This window comes from Poecilia latipinna, unplaced genomic scaffold (genome assembly GCF_001443285.1).
Source record: "Poecilia latipinna isolate Pla-1442-1.1 unplaced genomic scaffold, P_latipinna-1.0 Scaffold243, whole genome shotgun sequence".
NCBI lineage: Eukaryota > Metazoa > Chordata > Actinopteri > Cyprinodontiformes > Poeciliidae > Poecilia > Poecilia latipinna.
In genome coordinates, this window is record NW_015112859.1 from 464,724 (window position 1) to 482,201 (window position 17,478).

The 17,478-nt window shown below is 34.9% G+C and overlaps 1 protein-coding gene across 1 annotated transcript in view; it reads right to left on the reverse strand.

The window, feature by feature from the left end:
* LOC106947472 (uncharacterized) overlaps window positions 1-17,478 on the reverse strand; it is a 146,982-nt gene that overhangs the window by 125,800 nt on the left and 3,704 nt on the right. Inside the window, exon 2 of the mRNA XM_015032488.1 lies at window positions 4,693-4,722. Within this exon, the coding sequence (XP_014887974.1) occupies window positions 4,693-4,722 (30 nt within the window). The remainder of the gene's footprint in view (window positions 1-4,692; window positions 4,723-17,478) is intronic.

The following is a 17,478-nucleotide window of genomic DNA, read 5'->3' on the forward strand; positions in this document are numbered from 1 at the left end:
TATTAAACTCAAGTAAATGTAACTAAATACTACCCAGCTCTGATCAATTGCAATTTAATCTAATTAACCTAGCTGTTATCCTGATAAAGTTATGATAGAAAATTATTTTTAGTTTACCAAAACCTATAAATCATCAACTCTGCACTTGTTCTGTTGTGTTGATCTCTTATGGGCTTTCTGCACCATAAAATGACTTTTCTTTCTGTTTCTGAGCGAGTTAATCTGAGATAATTCATCATTCACTTTACAGAGTCTCCAGGTCTGTGATTCTTGTAGACAGCTCCATTAACTGACTGCTAGCACCAGTGAGAAAAACATACAGGGTCATGACTGTAAGCAAAAATAACCCAACGAGAAACAAAAACACAGCGGTGAGAGTATTAACAATCCAGCATCTGTTGTCTGTGACCCTGCAGAGATTGTTGAAGCCACAATCAGAACAACGCAAACTTCCATTAACGTTCTTGTGCAAAACCCGCAGAAACACATCAGATGCAGGCGAGCTTGGGGAGAAGATATCCCAGCATGCAGCAGGGCCTTCTTGGGAGAGCATCCGGCATCATTTATAATTAACTGGCAATGACTTATGAAAATGAATAAGTTATATTCAGTTACGCATGGACGTGCGCGGTGCGGCTGGACCAGATGACATTTACTGGGCTGTCTACAATAATGAATACTCTATTATGGGCACCGAGGAAGATTGGAGAGGTTTTGGAGATGGAGAAGAGATAAAAACATCCAAATCTGTTTATTGTTCGACAGCAGAAGGACAATATGTTCCCTGTTTCATTACAATTCCCATCTAGTTGTGTCTAATTAATATTTGCACACTGAAATTAAAGTAAGTGGAATCACACAGGAGCCATCGCATATGAGGAATCGGAAGGTAACTCAAAATTATTTGTAGAAAATTCAAATAATTTAGATGTTTTTGTAGTTTATCTAAAATATTCTAAAGAAAATGCAGCTTGGGACATAGAAATACCATGACTCAATGCTACTTGACACCCTATACATAATTTCCACAAGTCTGAACTGGATCAGCGCCATCTTGGTAAGCAAGTGGAGTGCAAAGCAAAGATGAACCATGGCTTCTAGACCAACAAAAATAAAGTATACTGACACTATTTTTTAAGATTAAAAAACAGTAGCTGATTAAATGCAGCTACTATGTTCAGTTTAATAATATAAATTATTATAATTTTTTTAAGTACAGTATGTGGCATCCTGAAGAAACCCATTTCAAATGGTAATATTTTTCAAGAACAATATTTGTGTTTTGGGGAAATAAATGCTGTACCATTAAGTCACAGCTATGCAGTCAAACTAGCAATAAATAGTTATTTTGATCACAAGTTGTGCAAAAATACAGCGGGATTGGTTAAAACAAACTTTAAGCAAACAAAGGTTTTGCAATTGTGTACTGAATTCTGCGTAGCATAAAAACAACCTGAATTTTATTTTTCCATATATTCAAACACTGTGAGTTCTGTGTATTTTTTGTCTTACAGTAAAGTGCAATACAATTTTTCTAGTGATTACAGGAAGATAGACCTCTGAAGTGGCCACACAGTTCCTGGATGAAGTAAACTGACTCAGAAGAAATTGCTAAAAGTCATTCAGCACAACAGTTCAGGCTGTGTCAGCGCAGGCCGCCTCATTACTCCAACACTATCCCTTCATTAAAGCCAGAGACTCCTCTGCATTCATTATTCTGCAGGTATAACCAGGACATGACAGGAAATATGACACATTTTGCCTACAATTCGCTGCTCATAATAAATTATATAACAATATGTGGTGCAGATATTTAGGATTTATCTTATTAGCTTAAGAGAAATCCCTAACAAATCCAATCTATTGTCACTTTACACTTGGTCTCAAAAGGAAAAACTTCAAGTCTATAAGGATTGTATTGAAACTTTTCACTGAAACTTTAACCAGGATTTTAGAAAAATAAGTCTTCGTAGAACCTAGGCTTGTTACAATACTGAATTTTGGATGACAGTGAATTCTCCCAATAATTATTGCAATAATTGATAATGTTGACCATTTTCAAGCAAAATATCAACAATGGCATAATAATGCAACTTTTCCCTCTTAGACCAATAAACTTTAATTTAACTGAAAGATATTCTAAATATTCACAATAAAACCCTACAAAAAACAATAAAATGGAAATAAGAACCACACACAATAGAAATCTTAAATTAAATGGATTATGAAGCCTCTAAACAAAATTGCTCTATTTTTAAACTTTAATGAGTCTTTTTGCCCTTTCTGCTCACTTTTATTCACTATTTTGTGATGGTTAATCACATTAAATACCTAGTAAAATACATAGTCTTGTCACTGTAACCCAAAAGTGGAGGAAATACTTTAAAATCTGGATAATAAAATGACATATAAACCAATCAGGTTTCGGAAATGTCCTGGGACAGCAGCCAGTTCCCTCTGGAAATAAATCCATCGCTTCTTACCATTAAGCATAAATCAGAGCATGTTTCCAAAATGGGGCATTAGAGCGGGACAAAACCAAAAAATTTTTCCTTGACCTGACACGAATAACTGTGTCACCTGACAGAGCGGCATCCTGGGTAAAACGTTTATCGGTCACATCGCCGGACACAGCAGCCCCAAGGAAACACAGATCCTGTAAATAGGTCAAGTTTTCAGAGAACTGAAGTTTCCCCATCATGTCTGGATAGCTGTCGATTTATAAAAACTAAGGCTGACTTAAAAACACTCAAGTGTTTCAGTCAATTTTACCTCTCACTGTATTTGATGGCCCCTGACCCCACTCAGACGCAGCTCATTATCCTCACTCTGAAAGAGTGAATCATGGTGCAAAGATGGCCAACATGGAAAAGTATAAAAATAAGTTTCTTGTTCCAGTTGCTGTAAAAGCAAACACCAAATTATTTTAATCTATACAAAATAATGTTTTTTTCTGCACAAACTTCTGCATTTTGAATCATTCAGGTCCACTTTTCAGCATCAGTAGCTGTGTTTTTATTACAAACATGCGCAAAACGTTGTCTTTTTTCTGCTAATATTGAAAAATCACAATTTTGCAATTGCAGGATTACCATTAAATAAGAAACAAAATTAAAATCACATGTGAATGTTTGTTCACTTTAAAATAAGTCAATTTTTCAGCATCAGTATCAGAGTTTCCATTATAAATGTGCAAAAAGCTCTGTATATTTTCCCACTAATGGATGTAATGTATTTTTCACATGTGAATAAGTTTGTTCATGCAGTAAGTAATTCAAAATAATCTGTGCCATCATCCCCCAACCACTTCCTGTCGTCATCTGCTTTGTAGTTTCTGCCAGTAGTAACATCCTGTTGATGATCATGTCACCTGTTTGATGTGAAAAAAAGTGTTTCCATTGCAGCTTTGCAAAATAAAGCAATTTCAATATTAGCTCATCCTAGTGCCAAAACAAGTTTTTCCTAAATTGTCGTTAAGCTAATTTATTTTTAAATGTCAAATTGCACGCAGCTTTTCCATTAAATAATAAAGATATGACATGTCCTTATTTCCTCTCCTTAAAACTGCTCATCTCTGTGCTGTTTGTCTCCTAAAGAGCTTGAAAGATTTTTCTCTGTAAATGAATGGCACATTGTCATCTCAGGCTAGCAGGTGGCCCTTTGTCTGTGATGATCTATTGATTTTCCTTCCCTCCTCCTACAGCTTGATTTCTTATTCTCCCACTCATTCCTGTTGTTCTCCCCTCATCACCGCTTGCAGAGAAGTGGAAGGGACAAACAGCTGCAGCCTAAAGAGACGTTTAAGACGTAAACTGGCTGGGAAGAGGGGACCATTCTTGCATCTCCTCTTAAAACAGTTTGAATTAACGTCATGCTTCTTACATGGCTTACAGTAATAGTAAAAATGGACTTCATTGGGAGAAAAGCAGATTGCATAACATGACTAACACTTTGGCTGGTTGGAAGTCCAACTGTGACACAGCTGGACTTCGATTTCTCATTGAAATCTAGGTCTAAAATATATATAATGCAATAAGTAGACATTAGACATTATACTATTGAATCACAAAAGGTCACAGTTTGTGCCAGAATAACATGTTTGCTGAACGTCAACACAGTGCAGAACTAAAACATAATCTTAGGTATAGTTATAAAGACAGTTTTGTCACTAGCAAATTTTGATGCAAGATACATTCTCCCAGTAATTATTGCCATGTTGTTTTGAGAACTTTTTAAAGTAATATATAATTTTGTAGCAATCACTTAACACTGGAACTGGAAGATTTTTTAAATATTCAAAATAAAACTAAACTCGATAAAATGGAAATAAAAAACACACACAATAGAAATATAATTGATTATGAAGTATCTGTAAACAGAATTTCCCTAAATCTTAAGATCTTCAGCATTTTAATGTGCCAGAAATTGTCTGAAATCCCACTTTTCATTGGATTGTCTTTATTGCACAGTTCTTCTTCTTCCACTGCATCATGCCATTAGGTAAATATAGACCAAAACTTTTGAAGAGTGTTTCTGAAAACGTCGTAACTCTTTGAATTGAGGCAGTTTTGTAAAATAGCCTGTGAATGTATGCATCTAATGTCCAATCGTGCGGTAGTTTGAGGCTTCCTATAAAGGTAATGCGTTTACTCACGCATGTGAATAAAGGAGAAAATTTGAATGGGTTCTTACCTGGCGGCCCATGAAGTTTGGCTTTCTTTACTGAAAAAGGAGAAGAAACATTGAGTTAGTCAATGTGTCAAACAGAAAACATACTTATTTGACAGTTTTAAGAAATATTTATCTTTGGAACATTTCACACTTGTAAAAATTTTATCGCGAATGTCTTTGAATTTTTATGTAGTCTAATAAAATAAAACAGAATTTGTTTTGAAAATGTTGCCTCACTAAATGCTCGTAAATTCTCCTGAGGCAGCAGGAAATTAATTCATTTAATAAAGAAAATTAAAGGGACTGGAGTAAGCATTCTCCCAGTGATTCTACTATATAGTTACAAAATAAAATAAATAATACAAATAATATCAGTCAAGCTCTTCAGCCATCTTTTTTGCTAATCTAACACTTAAGCTAATACTGTTAGCGCTAACAGCTAACACTTGACAGTTAGCCGTTTTCGTTGTTGTCTGTTCCTCTATTTTTTATTAAATCAAAGTTAATATTTAAGTTCCACTAGTTTAGTTACCATAACATTTCATTATTGTTTGCTTTTATGGTAAACCTTGCCATAAAAAGTGAAAAATACATATAAATAAATATTTATGTTGCATAGCATCAAAATGGCAACTATGACTCAGTGTTAACAATTAAGTTGCTGATCCACAATGTAAAAAACAGTTTACAAAAACCTAATTCCTATAATCGTCTTCCATAAAGTCAACAAAAAGATGAAAAAATTATTAATGTTAAAGTTTTCTCTATTACTAGAAGAGAAACACAATGAGAAATAGAAACAATGATAAATTGTTCTTACAGACAAAAGGAGCTGATTAAAAACTAATCAAGATTAATCATGGCACAAGATAAAACAAGACTTTCAAGAGAGTGAATGCATCATTTCACCTGAAAACATAGAAATGTATATGTGAACAAATGGATAGATTGCTAAGTAGCAAAGAAAAACAATTGATCTTAATGCTAATCATCAAAACACTTCAATCAAATTCAGCAATCAGAAAACTTTTCAGACAAAAGACCTGCAGCTTTCTATTTAGATTATGCAAAATACATTACATTATTCTACTTGTGCAAGCTACTGATTATGTTTAAAATATGTGAGCAAGACAGATAGAAAGATAAATAATTACTACGTCACTCAGACACATTGAACGTTGAATTATGCCTTAATTTAAAATTTAAACCCAAATACTACAAGTTAGAGACATGTTAAAAACAATGGTGTCTTTGGCCACAATAAGAACCTCATTTAACTGAAATAAAAACCTATAGATCATCCAGTCCTTAAAACAAATGTATGAGACGATTTTCATACAGACGATGGAATGCATCCTTAAATTAGCTGATGATGTCTCCAAATCACAGCAAATTGCCTTGAGGTTGTAAATACTATGTTTATAGACATATTGGTGTTAAGGTCTTGCAATCTACAAACTAGAATAAATAAAGTAAAAAAAATTAAATAAATTTACACATCAAATAAAACAATGTACCTTTTATTATATACAATTTTCTTAACAAAAGTGTCAAAAACACATTCAAATATATAATGATGGGTCTGTAACAGCTAAAAGAAAAGCAGGGGATCTGCTAACAGAGATAAAGGTAATAGAGTTAATCTTTTTACATGTTTCTGGTTATTAAAGGTGGAATCAACTAACTCACTCTTTGGTTACCTAGCAACTCATTCGTTCTCTGGTTACCTAGCAACAACCTGTGGAGCAACTTAAGGTTCCGCCACTGTTAACAGTTGTTTAACTGCACAGTAACATGGAGAGAAACTGTGGCAGTATTTCAGATATAGTTAGATTGATATGCTGATATCGTGATACGTTTTCCAGCCGTATCGTCCAGCCCTGTAAATCTGCTCAATAAAATAAAACGCTGAGAGCTCAACAGAAAGACTGTTATCAGGTCACGTCTCTCAGACTGTCGGCACAAAGCGCCTTGTGTGTCACTAGTGCCAGGTCCTGCAAAGCGTCACTGAAAACCTGATGGCGACCTGATTGGTGGCGTGCCAACGGCGCTCAGCCAAAACCTGAAGGGCTGGGCTTTCACCAAGCGAGCGAGAAAGAGCCTTCACACAGTTCAATCTACTAAATCTGTATCTGCATTCTTATTTAAAACAAACAAAAAATGTGTATTTGTCAACTACTATTAACCCTGAATAAATTAACATAAAGTACAATGTGTTAATGCAATTTAATTAAAGGGTGAATAAATCATAAACATACCAAATATTAACTGCTGAAATCTTCACCATGCAGCTACTGACATGTGGGAAATGTTAAATGTCATGAAATTCCCAACAGAAAATAAATATATAACATGAAATAAAAATTATAATAATTCTATTACATGTTTAATTTGTTTCGCTTATTTTTCCACTGAATTTGACAGCTGCATAATTTTTAATTATTATAATTGTAACAAATATATAATGCATCAAACTTTTTCATGCTTTTTTGGACGTGCAATAAATATTACTGATAAATCAATAACACCATACATACAACATATAAATAGATATGTTATTTATTTAATTCTCTTGTAAAGCGTCTGAGTCCAAAAAAAGTGCAAAAAATGTATGTATGCATTATTAGTAATATTTTTTTAATTATTCAGCTGTCAAATAAACAAGCTGTAAAATATCAAAACAAATAAAAATTTTAATATTCAAGTACAAAATAAAGAGTTTTGACTCTTTGAACTCCTTGTTCATTTTTTTGCAGTTTTATGACATCAGAAACATTTCCCCTTGAACTCATCCACATCTTATTGTGCAGTACTCCTGCTGCAGAAAGCCCAATCAGCTTTCCTGCAAATGAAATGAGTGTCACAGCGAATCCAAAATAACCCAACGGTAAAGCGAGCGGCCACTAAAGACGGGATAAGTGGATACACACGCTGCATTAATAGCAGCAGACGTGTAATTAGCCCTTTAAGCTATCAAAATAGCTTACATCTCCAAGCCAAGGGCAGTTTACATTTGTAGATAATTGTCGTGTGAATTGTGTTATTGATCCCAAGGAGACAATTAAATGTTTTTGGTCAAATAGAGAGTAGTTTCACTGACTGAGTAGATTTCTTCTCTCATTTTATTTTAGTTGGGATCTATTAACAAGATGCTTAGACGGTAATCTTAAACCCAAATTGTTTTTTTGTTTACTTTTTTTTATAAACCACACTTAAATGTTTTTTTATTTATAATTAAATATGTAAACATCCCCCATTCATGTTTAGTTGACAAAATGCAGAGAGAATTTGTGCATTTTGCAGCAAACGCTGTATCAGATGCCAGGCATGGTGGTGGCAGCATCATGCTGTTGGGCTGTTTTATTGTTTTATAAATTCTGTATTTTCACCTGAAATTAGCAGCTGGACAGTTAAAGCACAAGACACTGACCCAGAACATTCTGGAATAAAGATTCTGGAATAATTCTGATCAAAATTAATGGTAACGCAACTCAAAAAAAAAAAAAAAAGATGAATCAGCCAATCACAGCCAGGACGCGGGGCTTAGCGCCATCAGTCAATCTCATGTATTTGTTCCTAAATGTGCAAATGGCAGAGAAACAATTCATTGTTACAGAAAAGCTGCTTATCCACCATCATTGGTGGCCATGCTAACTAGCCTTAACATTCTCAAAAGGCTATGCTAGCTGTAGCGTAGCAGAGAGCAAGAGGGAGGGTGATTGACAGTGCTAAGACCCGCCTCCTGGTTCTGATTGGTTGTTTCTAGTTAATGCTGGGAGAAGGCAAAGGACTTTGATTTTTTCAGATTGTCTCATACCATACTGTAATGACAGAGTTACATTTCAACAAATATGTAAAAAAATATTCTTTATAAAAGTTACATACAACAAAGTTGCTTTTAGGACCAATTTATACAGTTAACAACAAAAAAATGCTGCTTTCAGGCTTAGTTACTCTCAAAAGACAGAAAAGATCCAGAAAGGCAGAGACTTGACCAATTTTCCCAAATAGAACTGAAACAAGATGTCAACATAAAAGGATGTCAGCCAGAAATAATGCAGTACAGCTACATTATGACACACATCTCCGTGTGTATGGAGGTCTGAATCCCTGCTGGTCCCGGCGACGGGGAGGCAGAAAGCGGGGCAGATGTCAGACACGTGTCAGCTGGAGTGATTGTATGAGAGGATGCGTGCTGCTGGTAGCGGTGGGATAATCGCTCTGAGCTAATGCCTTAAGCAGGGCTGAAACCTAGCGGACCCGGCTGCATTGTGCCAGGGGATGAATTACAAAAAAAAAAAAAAAAATTACTCAAATTTAAACCTTTCCTCTTTTTTTAATGAAATGAAGCGCAGGAAGTATTGTGCATGATCAAAAGCTGTTAAAATGCTTTTCCCAATTAGGAAGGTTTTGAGACGACAAGCTATTGTTGCTATTAGTAGAAAACAGAGTGATGTTCACGTGACGACGGATTAAAGCTGCTGCTCACAAGCTCCCCTGCACGGGAATTATTATGTCACACTCACATCTGTACTGTCTGAAAACAGCAAATGGACAAGAATCGCAGCTTTGATTGCAAACGCTGAACATTTTTCTGGTATTTATGTTGCAAATCATGTTCAATTTATTTTTTGACCAACAGTTTCAATAAACAACATGTAAGGTTTTTTATTTTTCAAACACAGGTTCTGTGTTTATCTGAAAAGTTTTAACTTAAGGTTGAAAAACGTACCACATTATAAGCATTTTATATCAGTTGATATCAATAATTATCAATTAGTTTCTGTTTTAAATATCTGAAATTCTGCCAAACTTTCCTGTTTTATCCAGTTTTCACACTTTTTATTTTTAAGCAGTTCTGAGAAACTTGAAACTGCTGTTGCACCAGTTGCTCAACAGGATGTTGCTAGGTAACAAAGTTTGAGGGGAGGGACTTCAAACTGCTAATTACCCAGCAGGTTGTTGCTAGGTAACCAAGAGTGAGCCAGTTAGTTGATGCCACCAACTTTTCTTAGCAAGCTGAGAGGTTGAGCAGTTATCTACATCTCCCAGAATGCTGTGCGGATCTGAAACAAAGTTCAGAGAATATTCTATATATTTCTATCAGATGTTTTATTTATGGATACTGATCACATGTCTATTTCAATATATATTGTTGTTGGTTTATTGTCCTGTCTTATTTTGACTATCACTGTGGTGTCGATGGAGTTCACTTTGATTTTATAGAAAGTAAAATCACAATCATCCAGTGACTTTTACTCAGAAACATACTAGGGTCAATTGCTTTGAGTTGTGTGCCAGTCGCACTAAGCAGTGCACTTCTGTCTAAAAGTGCAATAACAAAGGAACAAATGTTATCTAAATCAAAAGCAGCAAATAAAAACTGATTTCTGTTGGACTTTGAAGAAATAATGAGGCTAGAACAATAATGCAAACTAAAAAAAGATTACAGATATAATTTTCTCTGCAGAGTTTTCCCCTTAGTCATCCTGCTGCTGAGAGCGTGAGCACTCAGGCAGGAGAGGTGGCTCTGGTTTGATCTCCTAACAGGGATGTGAAAGTGGAGCTTTGAAGCTCAAAGGAAGAACAGACCTCTGAGTGGTGAATTAAAAACATTTCAGGCCACAAACACACAGAGAAACAATACACCTGCTTGTTCTGTGGGACTCGCCCTCCCTGATCAAAGAGTGAAATCTACTTCGTATGATCTATTTTAATGAAAATATCGCATTTTTATACAACATTGGGAAAAATTAAACACAGGAAGAAGACAAAAAAATTGTTTAGTTGTAATCCTCATTTACAAACGGTCATTTATTCAAACCAGTTCGACCTTTGTTGACTGCAAAGTGTAGCTTTTATCTTTGGTTTCAGGTTCTGGGAATCTCTGCTCCAAAATCCACAAAACCCAGAGGTTTCTTAGCAACAACTTGTTGAGTAACTTGTGCAGCAGTAGTTGCATGCCATAACTGCTGAAAAATAAAAATAAATGTTGTGAAGTGAAAGGAAAAATGAGAACAATCAGCTCAAGAGGTTGGTATAACTTTTCCGACATTGAAATTCAAACATTTTCAAGGTAAGTTTTCAAACTTTTTCAGCACCACATTTGGAAAGAAAAACACTACAAATTAACTAAGAAAAGCGTTTCAATTCACTATTATTGGATATAATTTATTACTGTTATTAACAATGTCTTGTGATAGTACTCTACATTCTACAGCTGAACTAAAATATAACAAAATTTTACGTTTTAATCATTTCACACCCAAAACGTATAAAATATAGGCCAACCTTTATTTCAATTAAACTGATCAATAAGTGACTGAGTCATTAGGAATAATAAATATTTAATACTTTGAAACAATCCAAACAAATCGTGTTAAGGTAAATTACCTTCCTACTCAAATTAAATGCTTAAACACAAAATAAAAGACAAAAAAAAAAGTTCTAATTTTTCTGACTTTTATTAAGACAATTTTAGTCTGATTTAACTTCAGGCAGTGAGAGAAAAATATTTGTCTTTTTATTAGATCTATAAGAATATTTGGTTTCAACAGTAAATAATGTTTTCCACATTTAGGCTGTAGATCAAAACTGCAGTTTGAATATCAAGTACTTTCAAGGATTTTATACAAAAATCCAGCACTTTCCAAACCCGGAAAACACCTACATGAAAGGCTTTCAAGCACCTGCAATTTAAATAGATGCGAGTGGCCTAAAACGTGGGTTAGGAGATCCCCAGTGTGTTGCAATGTTTAATAAAATCTGCTGAACAGCAGCAGCAGCAGGCCGGCAGGAGTAGACTGTGTCATTACAAGGAGCCAGACTGCGGGTCTATTTTTAGCTTTAGCCCAGTGGCTTTGAGAGCGTACAGGTTGGAAACCTGTTGGCCATGAAATTAACACCCTTTCACTTCCATTAGATCATAAATAACCCCGCAGACCTGCTGAAATACATCTACCGACGGCTCAGAACATGTTGGATACGCTACATTCAGGGTTTTACACATAACTTAGCAGCTGCTCGCTGCGTGGCAGCAGAGAGGTCCTTTAAAAAAAAAAATCTGATTTCAGCTCAGAAAATAATTCATGGGAAAATACAGTGAAGTCAGAAGAGAAAATGTTGATTGCACTTCTTGTTTGTCAGTTAATTTTACGTCGGCATATTAAGGCACAAAATTATAAAATAGCCTTTGGATTCTTCCTTTTTGGTAGTATTTTCCAATTTTTGGCACTTCAGTATGTTTACGATTAAAATAATAAAGCAGTTTGGATATTGAACCAATAAAGAAGATTAAAGAAGTAATTTTTTCACAGATATCAAATACCTGTCAAATTTCTTGGTATCAATAGCCCTTTTTTTAAGGACAATTAGTTTACAGAGACTTCATAATTTATTTTAGTTGTTTATTTGGAATATTTAAATGTCTTCCAGTTTCCAGTGTTAAATGTTCATTAGAATTTAAAGTTTATTGATCTTTGTGAGGGTGTATTACTCTATTTACTGATTAGAGATTAGTAGCTGTGGCTGATGCTACTGAAAGTTTACTTCTGCCCATTAAGTGTCTCTATCTGCTTTACTTGGATTATAGCCTCAGACTTCAGGCTATTTAAGGTTTTCATGTCAGTGGCACAAGCAGAAGTGTCTCCTTTAAGTTTCCCTGGAAGCACTGCAAGAAACACACCAGGACAAATCTAATTTTATTTGTATAGCACATTTCAGCAGCAAGGCATTTCAAAGTGCTTTACATAATTAAAATAAAACAGCATGTGACATTGAATAAACAGTGAGAAACAAATATAAATAAAACAAAACCACATGTGAGCACAAATATTCCAAAATTTATTGCAAATATTTCTAAAGTTGCTCCACAAAGCAGTGATTTTGATTTAAATAAATGTTAAAAAATTCAAAAGTCCAACAGGAACTGGTCTATGGTTGCATATCATAGATCAGTTCCTGGTAAGGCCATTGTAGTTAGAAGAAAAAAAGGAAGAGTCCATTTCTACCAAAAGAATTCAGACGTTTTGAGATGAATCCAAGAAATCTTCTAGCAAGAACTCAGAAATTTCTGAGCTCCAAAAGTAAAAAAAAATTGCATTAAAAAAAATCTAAGAAATATTCAAGAAAATGAAAATGTCTGCACTTGAAAAGTCAAAAAATTGCTAGATAAACAATTTTTTTTTGTAGTGGGCCAGAACCTACTGCTGGCCAACATTACTGACTTATTTTACAGCTGCACCTAGATTAATCTGAAAAATCCAAGAAAAAACTTGGAAATTTCTGAGTTTCAAAAGTTGAAAGATTCTGACTTTTGGAAATTCTCTTCAAAAAGTAGATGTTTTTATACTTTTGAAACAGAAGTTTTTCTAGAAAATTAATTAATCTCAAAATTTCTGAGTTTTTCAATGAAATTTACTACCTTTATTTTCTACCTACAATGATCCTAATGCGTCGACGTAATGATCAGTTTGAAAAGATGTGTAATATCATTTCATTTGAAAAAGCATTTAAGCATACAGATATTAATATTTTAAGTTTGTTAATGGGTTTACCAATTCATTCTAGCAGGACTGCCATGATCTAGAAATGAAAAAGAGTTTGACACTCCTGTCTTAAACAATTACAGAAAATGTCCTGAAGTTATACTAGGGCAGAAGATCATTCATACAGCGAGTCAAAAACAGAAGGAGCTTCATACAGGAAGTAAAATAAAGAGTGCAGGGACATGAAGTCCACATTCCCATACGACAGAGAGAGGACAGTGAGAGCAGCAGATGGCCTGGGGATTACTTCCCCTCGGTTCCCATCCCCCTGATTCCAGAACGGGCCGCTGAAGCTTTACTGCTCTCTCTGCTGATCCAGTCCACCGTGCTGAATGACCCGGTCTGTTCTCACCTACTGCTGGCCCACATTTCTGACTCATTTTACAGCTGCAACTATCGATTATTCAGACAATTAACCAGTTATTCTAACGATTAATCAGTTATTCTAACTATTAATCGATTATTCTGATCAGATTTTAAAAATGCCCTATTGTGCAGATTTTTTTTATTTAAGCTCTTTTTATATATGAAAGTTCATTTAGCATATGTCTGATCATTTATTGCAAAGGAAGCATCTAGTAGCACTTCTGCAGTACATTTTTTGAGAGCTGCACCCACCTCTGGCAACAATCGCCACGCTTTACAGACAGTTGGGCAGTAACTAGTTACATTTACTCAATTTACCTGAGTAACTTTTTGAAAAAAGAAAAATAAACTTTTAGGAGTATTTTTACTACGCTGAACTTTTTACTTTTAACTTAGTAATTTTATTATGAAGTATTGTTGCTCTTGAGTGAAATTTCTGGATTTTCTACCAACAGACACACACCTGCAGTTTTTTGTTAAAGTTTTATACATTTTTTTACTGAAAAAAAAACTGATTTGGAAAAATTTTCTTTTGCCTGGTTTTATTTTGTTACTTATATAAATTGTCATTTTCTTTAAAAAAAAAATCCACTTAACTTTATGTTTTGGTCTGTCATGATATAATTTTTAAATATTAAAGTATCAAATACTTTAATCTTACTTGAGAAGCTTCTTGGACAGATACTTTACTTTAACTTGAGTAAAAATATGTTGAAGTAGTGCTACTCTTACTTGAGTACAGTTTTTGGTTTCTCTGTCCACCTCTGCTTACTGCAAAAATAATTTCCTTTAATCCAAATCGTCACAGCAGCCTGATTCAACCAAGTATGATGTAATCCTATTACTGTTTGCATTTACTCAGCTGATAATTGCCTTCCAGAAATAGAGTGTGGATGAGATGTCAGAAAACATGTGCAGGTTTTTCTCTTCCTCGACAAAGCCAGGAATGAGGAAAGCATTTTTAAAATGTCGCCTCACCTGTTCCTCTGCTTTTCCCAGAAGGAAGTGAAACTAGCTTTAGTCAGGCAGAACAACTCTACCTGTCCGGATGTATGAAACTCCTGATGAATTATCTCTCTGAACATTATCTGGAGATCATAGCTAAGAAAACTCAGAAAATCTCCAGCAGCTTGGTCAGGATGATAAAGAAAATCGTCTTACAAGAACGTTTCAGCAAGAACTGAAGAGTAAATAAGTTTGCATGTAGCTATAGTAGAAATGATGGCAGATAAATCAGGCTGTTTACAAGCTATTCACAATTACAGAGTCCTGTAATTGGTGGCAAAAAATAACTTCAGAATTTCTCATTTTAAACATGGCAACAATCTGGACACCTTCATTAATGGTGCAATCGCCTCATTTTTTCTGTTTAAAAAAAATTAAGGCATATTTTAAATGCAGGTCTTTACATCAACACAGTATAGTGTGAAGTTTTTCTGCAGCTGCTGTTCACATGTCACAGCAAACATGGTCATATCGTCATTAGCATCTGGCTCAAGCGTTAATCAGAATGAGCTAATGAGCAGCAACTGTATCGCTAACTGTTAGAGCACCAGGAGGGACGTATGGCATCACGGCTCTGCCAGATTTATTTTCACTAGAATCACCACAATTGTTATTTACTCAAATATAAAGTGGGAATTAAAGTGGTGTAAGCTTCCAGAGTCAATCATGTTTCTTAATTCATTTTATTGTTTTGTTTATTTTGGATATTGAAAGAGTCTTCCAGCTGCAGTGTTAGACGATCATTAGAATTTAAAGATTATTGATCTCTAAGGATATGTTCTTTTGCAATTACCATTATATTAATTGAAAATGGTCTCAAAATAATATCGTTTATCGCAATAACTTCTGGGACAATTTATTATCCAGTGACAGCTCTGCTTCTGATTTTGCAGAAAGATAAGAAAAACATTTAAAAGACATCTAAATATTCTGACATTTACCAAGCAAATTATTGAAGTAATACTTCATTTGGGTTATTTAATGAATCATTGAGGAAATAAAAAAGGTTTTGTTTCATCTAACTTTTAATTAACTTGAAAAACATTTGGCTTTTCTGGCCACTTATAAGCAAATTTAAAGCAAGATTATTAGTTTTCTGCCTAAAGAAGACAGGTGACAGTTGAAAACCTGCAGCAGTATTTCAGGTGACGGTCTGAAGCTCTGCGGGTTCGTCAGTAACAGAACTACACTCTCCATTTCTGCTCAAGAAACAGAATTACTTTTTTCTTCTTTTTTTATATATATAAAGTCAGCCGCCTGAACCCAGCTGTGCTTCAGTCCCTCCATCTCTCACACTTCATCAGCGAGTTCAGTGATGGAAAAAGGGCCCGAAGATGAGAAACAACACGCCGCAACAATAGTTTGATGGTGTGAAAATCAATATGTGAGCGACAGGAGAGCAATTAAAGCTACGTTCACACTGCAGGCCTTACTGATCACTTCCGATTTGTTGTGAAATCTGATTTATTTTTTGACGTGGTCGTTCACATTTCCAAATATTCTTGACATGTATGTGTTCTCCAGTGTGAATCGCAAACGACCCGAAAGTGTCCCGCATGCGCAGTAGAGGGCGCAATAACGTCACACGTAGCGAGCGCTCCCAGTGTTTTGCCAACTGTCATAAAAAAAAAAGAAAAAAAAGACGTTCTTACCGTTTGTAGAAGTAAACATGGATGCTAATAGTGGAGCATATCTTACGATTTTAAAGTTGTCCGACTGGAGCCAGCACATTAAGAACTTAATCCTCATTACCGTCCCATGGTTGTTTTTCTCTTTTCTTTCCGCTTGCGCGAATCCAGGACGCAGAATAGTGACGTTTGTCGAGTATCAATGACGTTCCAAGTCGGATGAACGTAGACGTTAATATGCGCCCTGGCTGTTCAGGTCACATTTGATACTTATCGGATACCTATATCCTAGTAGACTGGGTCGTATTCGGAAAAAAAATCGGATCTGTGTTGTTCAGACTGTCAAAGATCAACTACACGTCGCTGTATGACAAAAAAAAAAAAAAAAAAAGTGAACGTAGTTTAGAGATCCAGAGCGGAACCAACGCTGCAGATCTGGTTGTGTTGGCCAGATTCCCAACTTTATCAGTAAATATACACACGCTGTTTTTCACTCCTCCTGCTGAGCATCACTGATAAGCTCCATATGAAAACCTGCCATATCCGGGCAGGTTTGTAAAACAAATATGTTTTACTGCAACTCAAGGTGCAGTAAAACATATTTGTCATGTGTTTTACCAGTTCTGGTAAAAAATAAATAAATAAAATCACTGGAACTGGTGATTTTTAAACCAGTGGCAGAAAAAGCAAGAAAACAACCTAATTTTTTTTTAAACTAATCCACATGGCAGAACTTTCAAAATGCAATATTTTTATTTACATGTCTTAAATACCACATTTAAATTTCTATCCATTTGATAACTTTCAGTGATAATTTGTTTTCTAAAAAAAACGAATCAGACAAGTTTGTCTACAACACACCTGGAATGAAGGCTGCATTCCTGTAAATGGCTGCAGAAGTCGCATGCAGCCTTCATTCATAAGTTATTTTCCTGTCATTTCAAGTTTAAAATACTTGTATTGACAGTTCCCCCAAAGCCGTTTTTCCATATTCAACTAACCAGAGTCAGCATGGTAGTTTATTTTAAAATAAAATGCAAAGAAATCACTGACTATTCAACAGGTTCCAATTGTATTTTGTAAGAAAAATATATGTAGTAATCCGTTTAAGAAAATTGTACCAAACTTCAAATCACTTCAGATTGACGAGATAATTGAACCATGATTTGATGGTAGTTTGCATTTCCCCCCCCCCCCCCCCCCCCTCGATTCACTTTATAATTTATCTTTTTATAAACCACAATGTAATTTAATGAAGTATA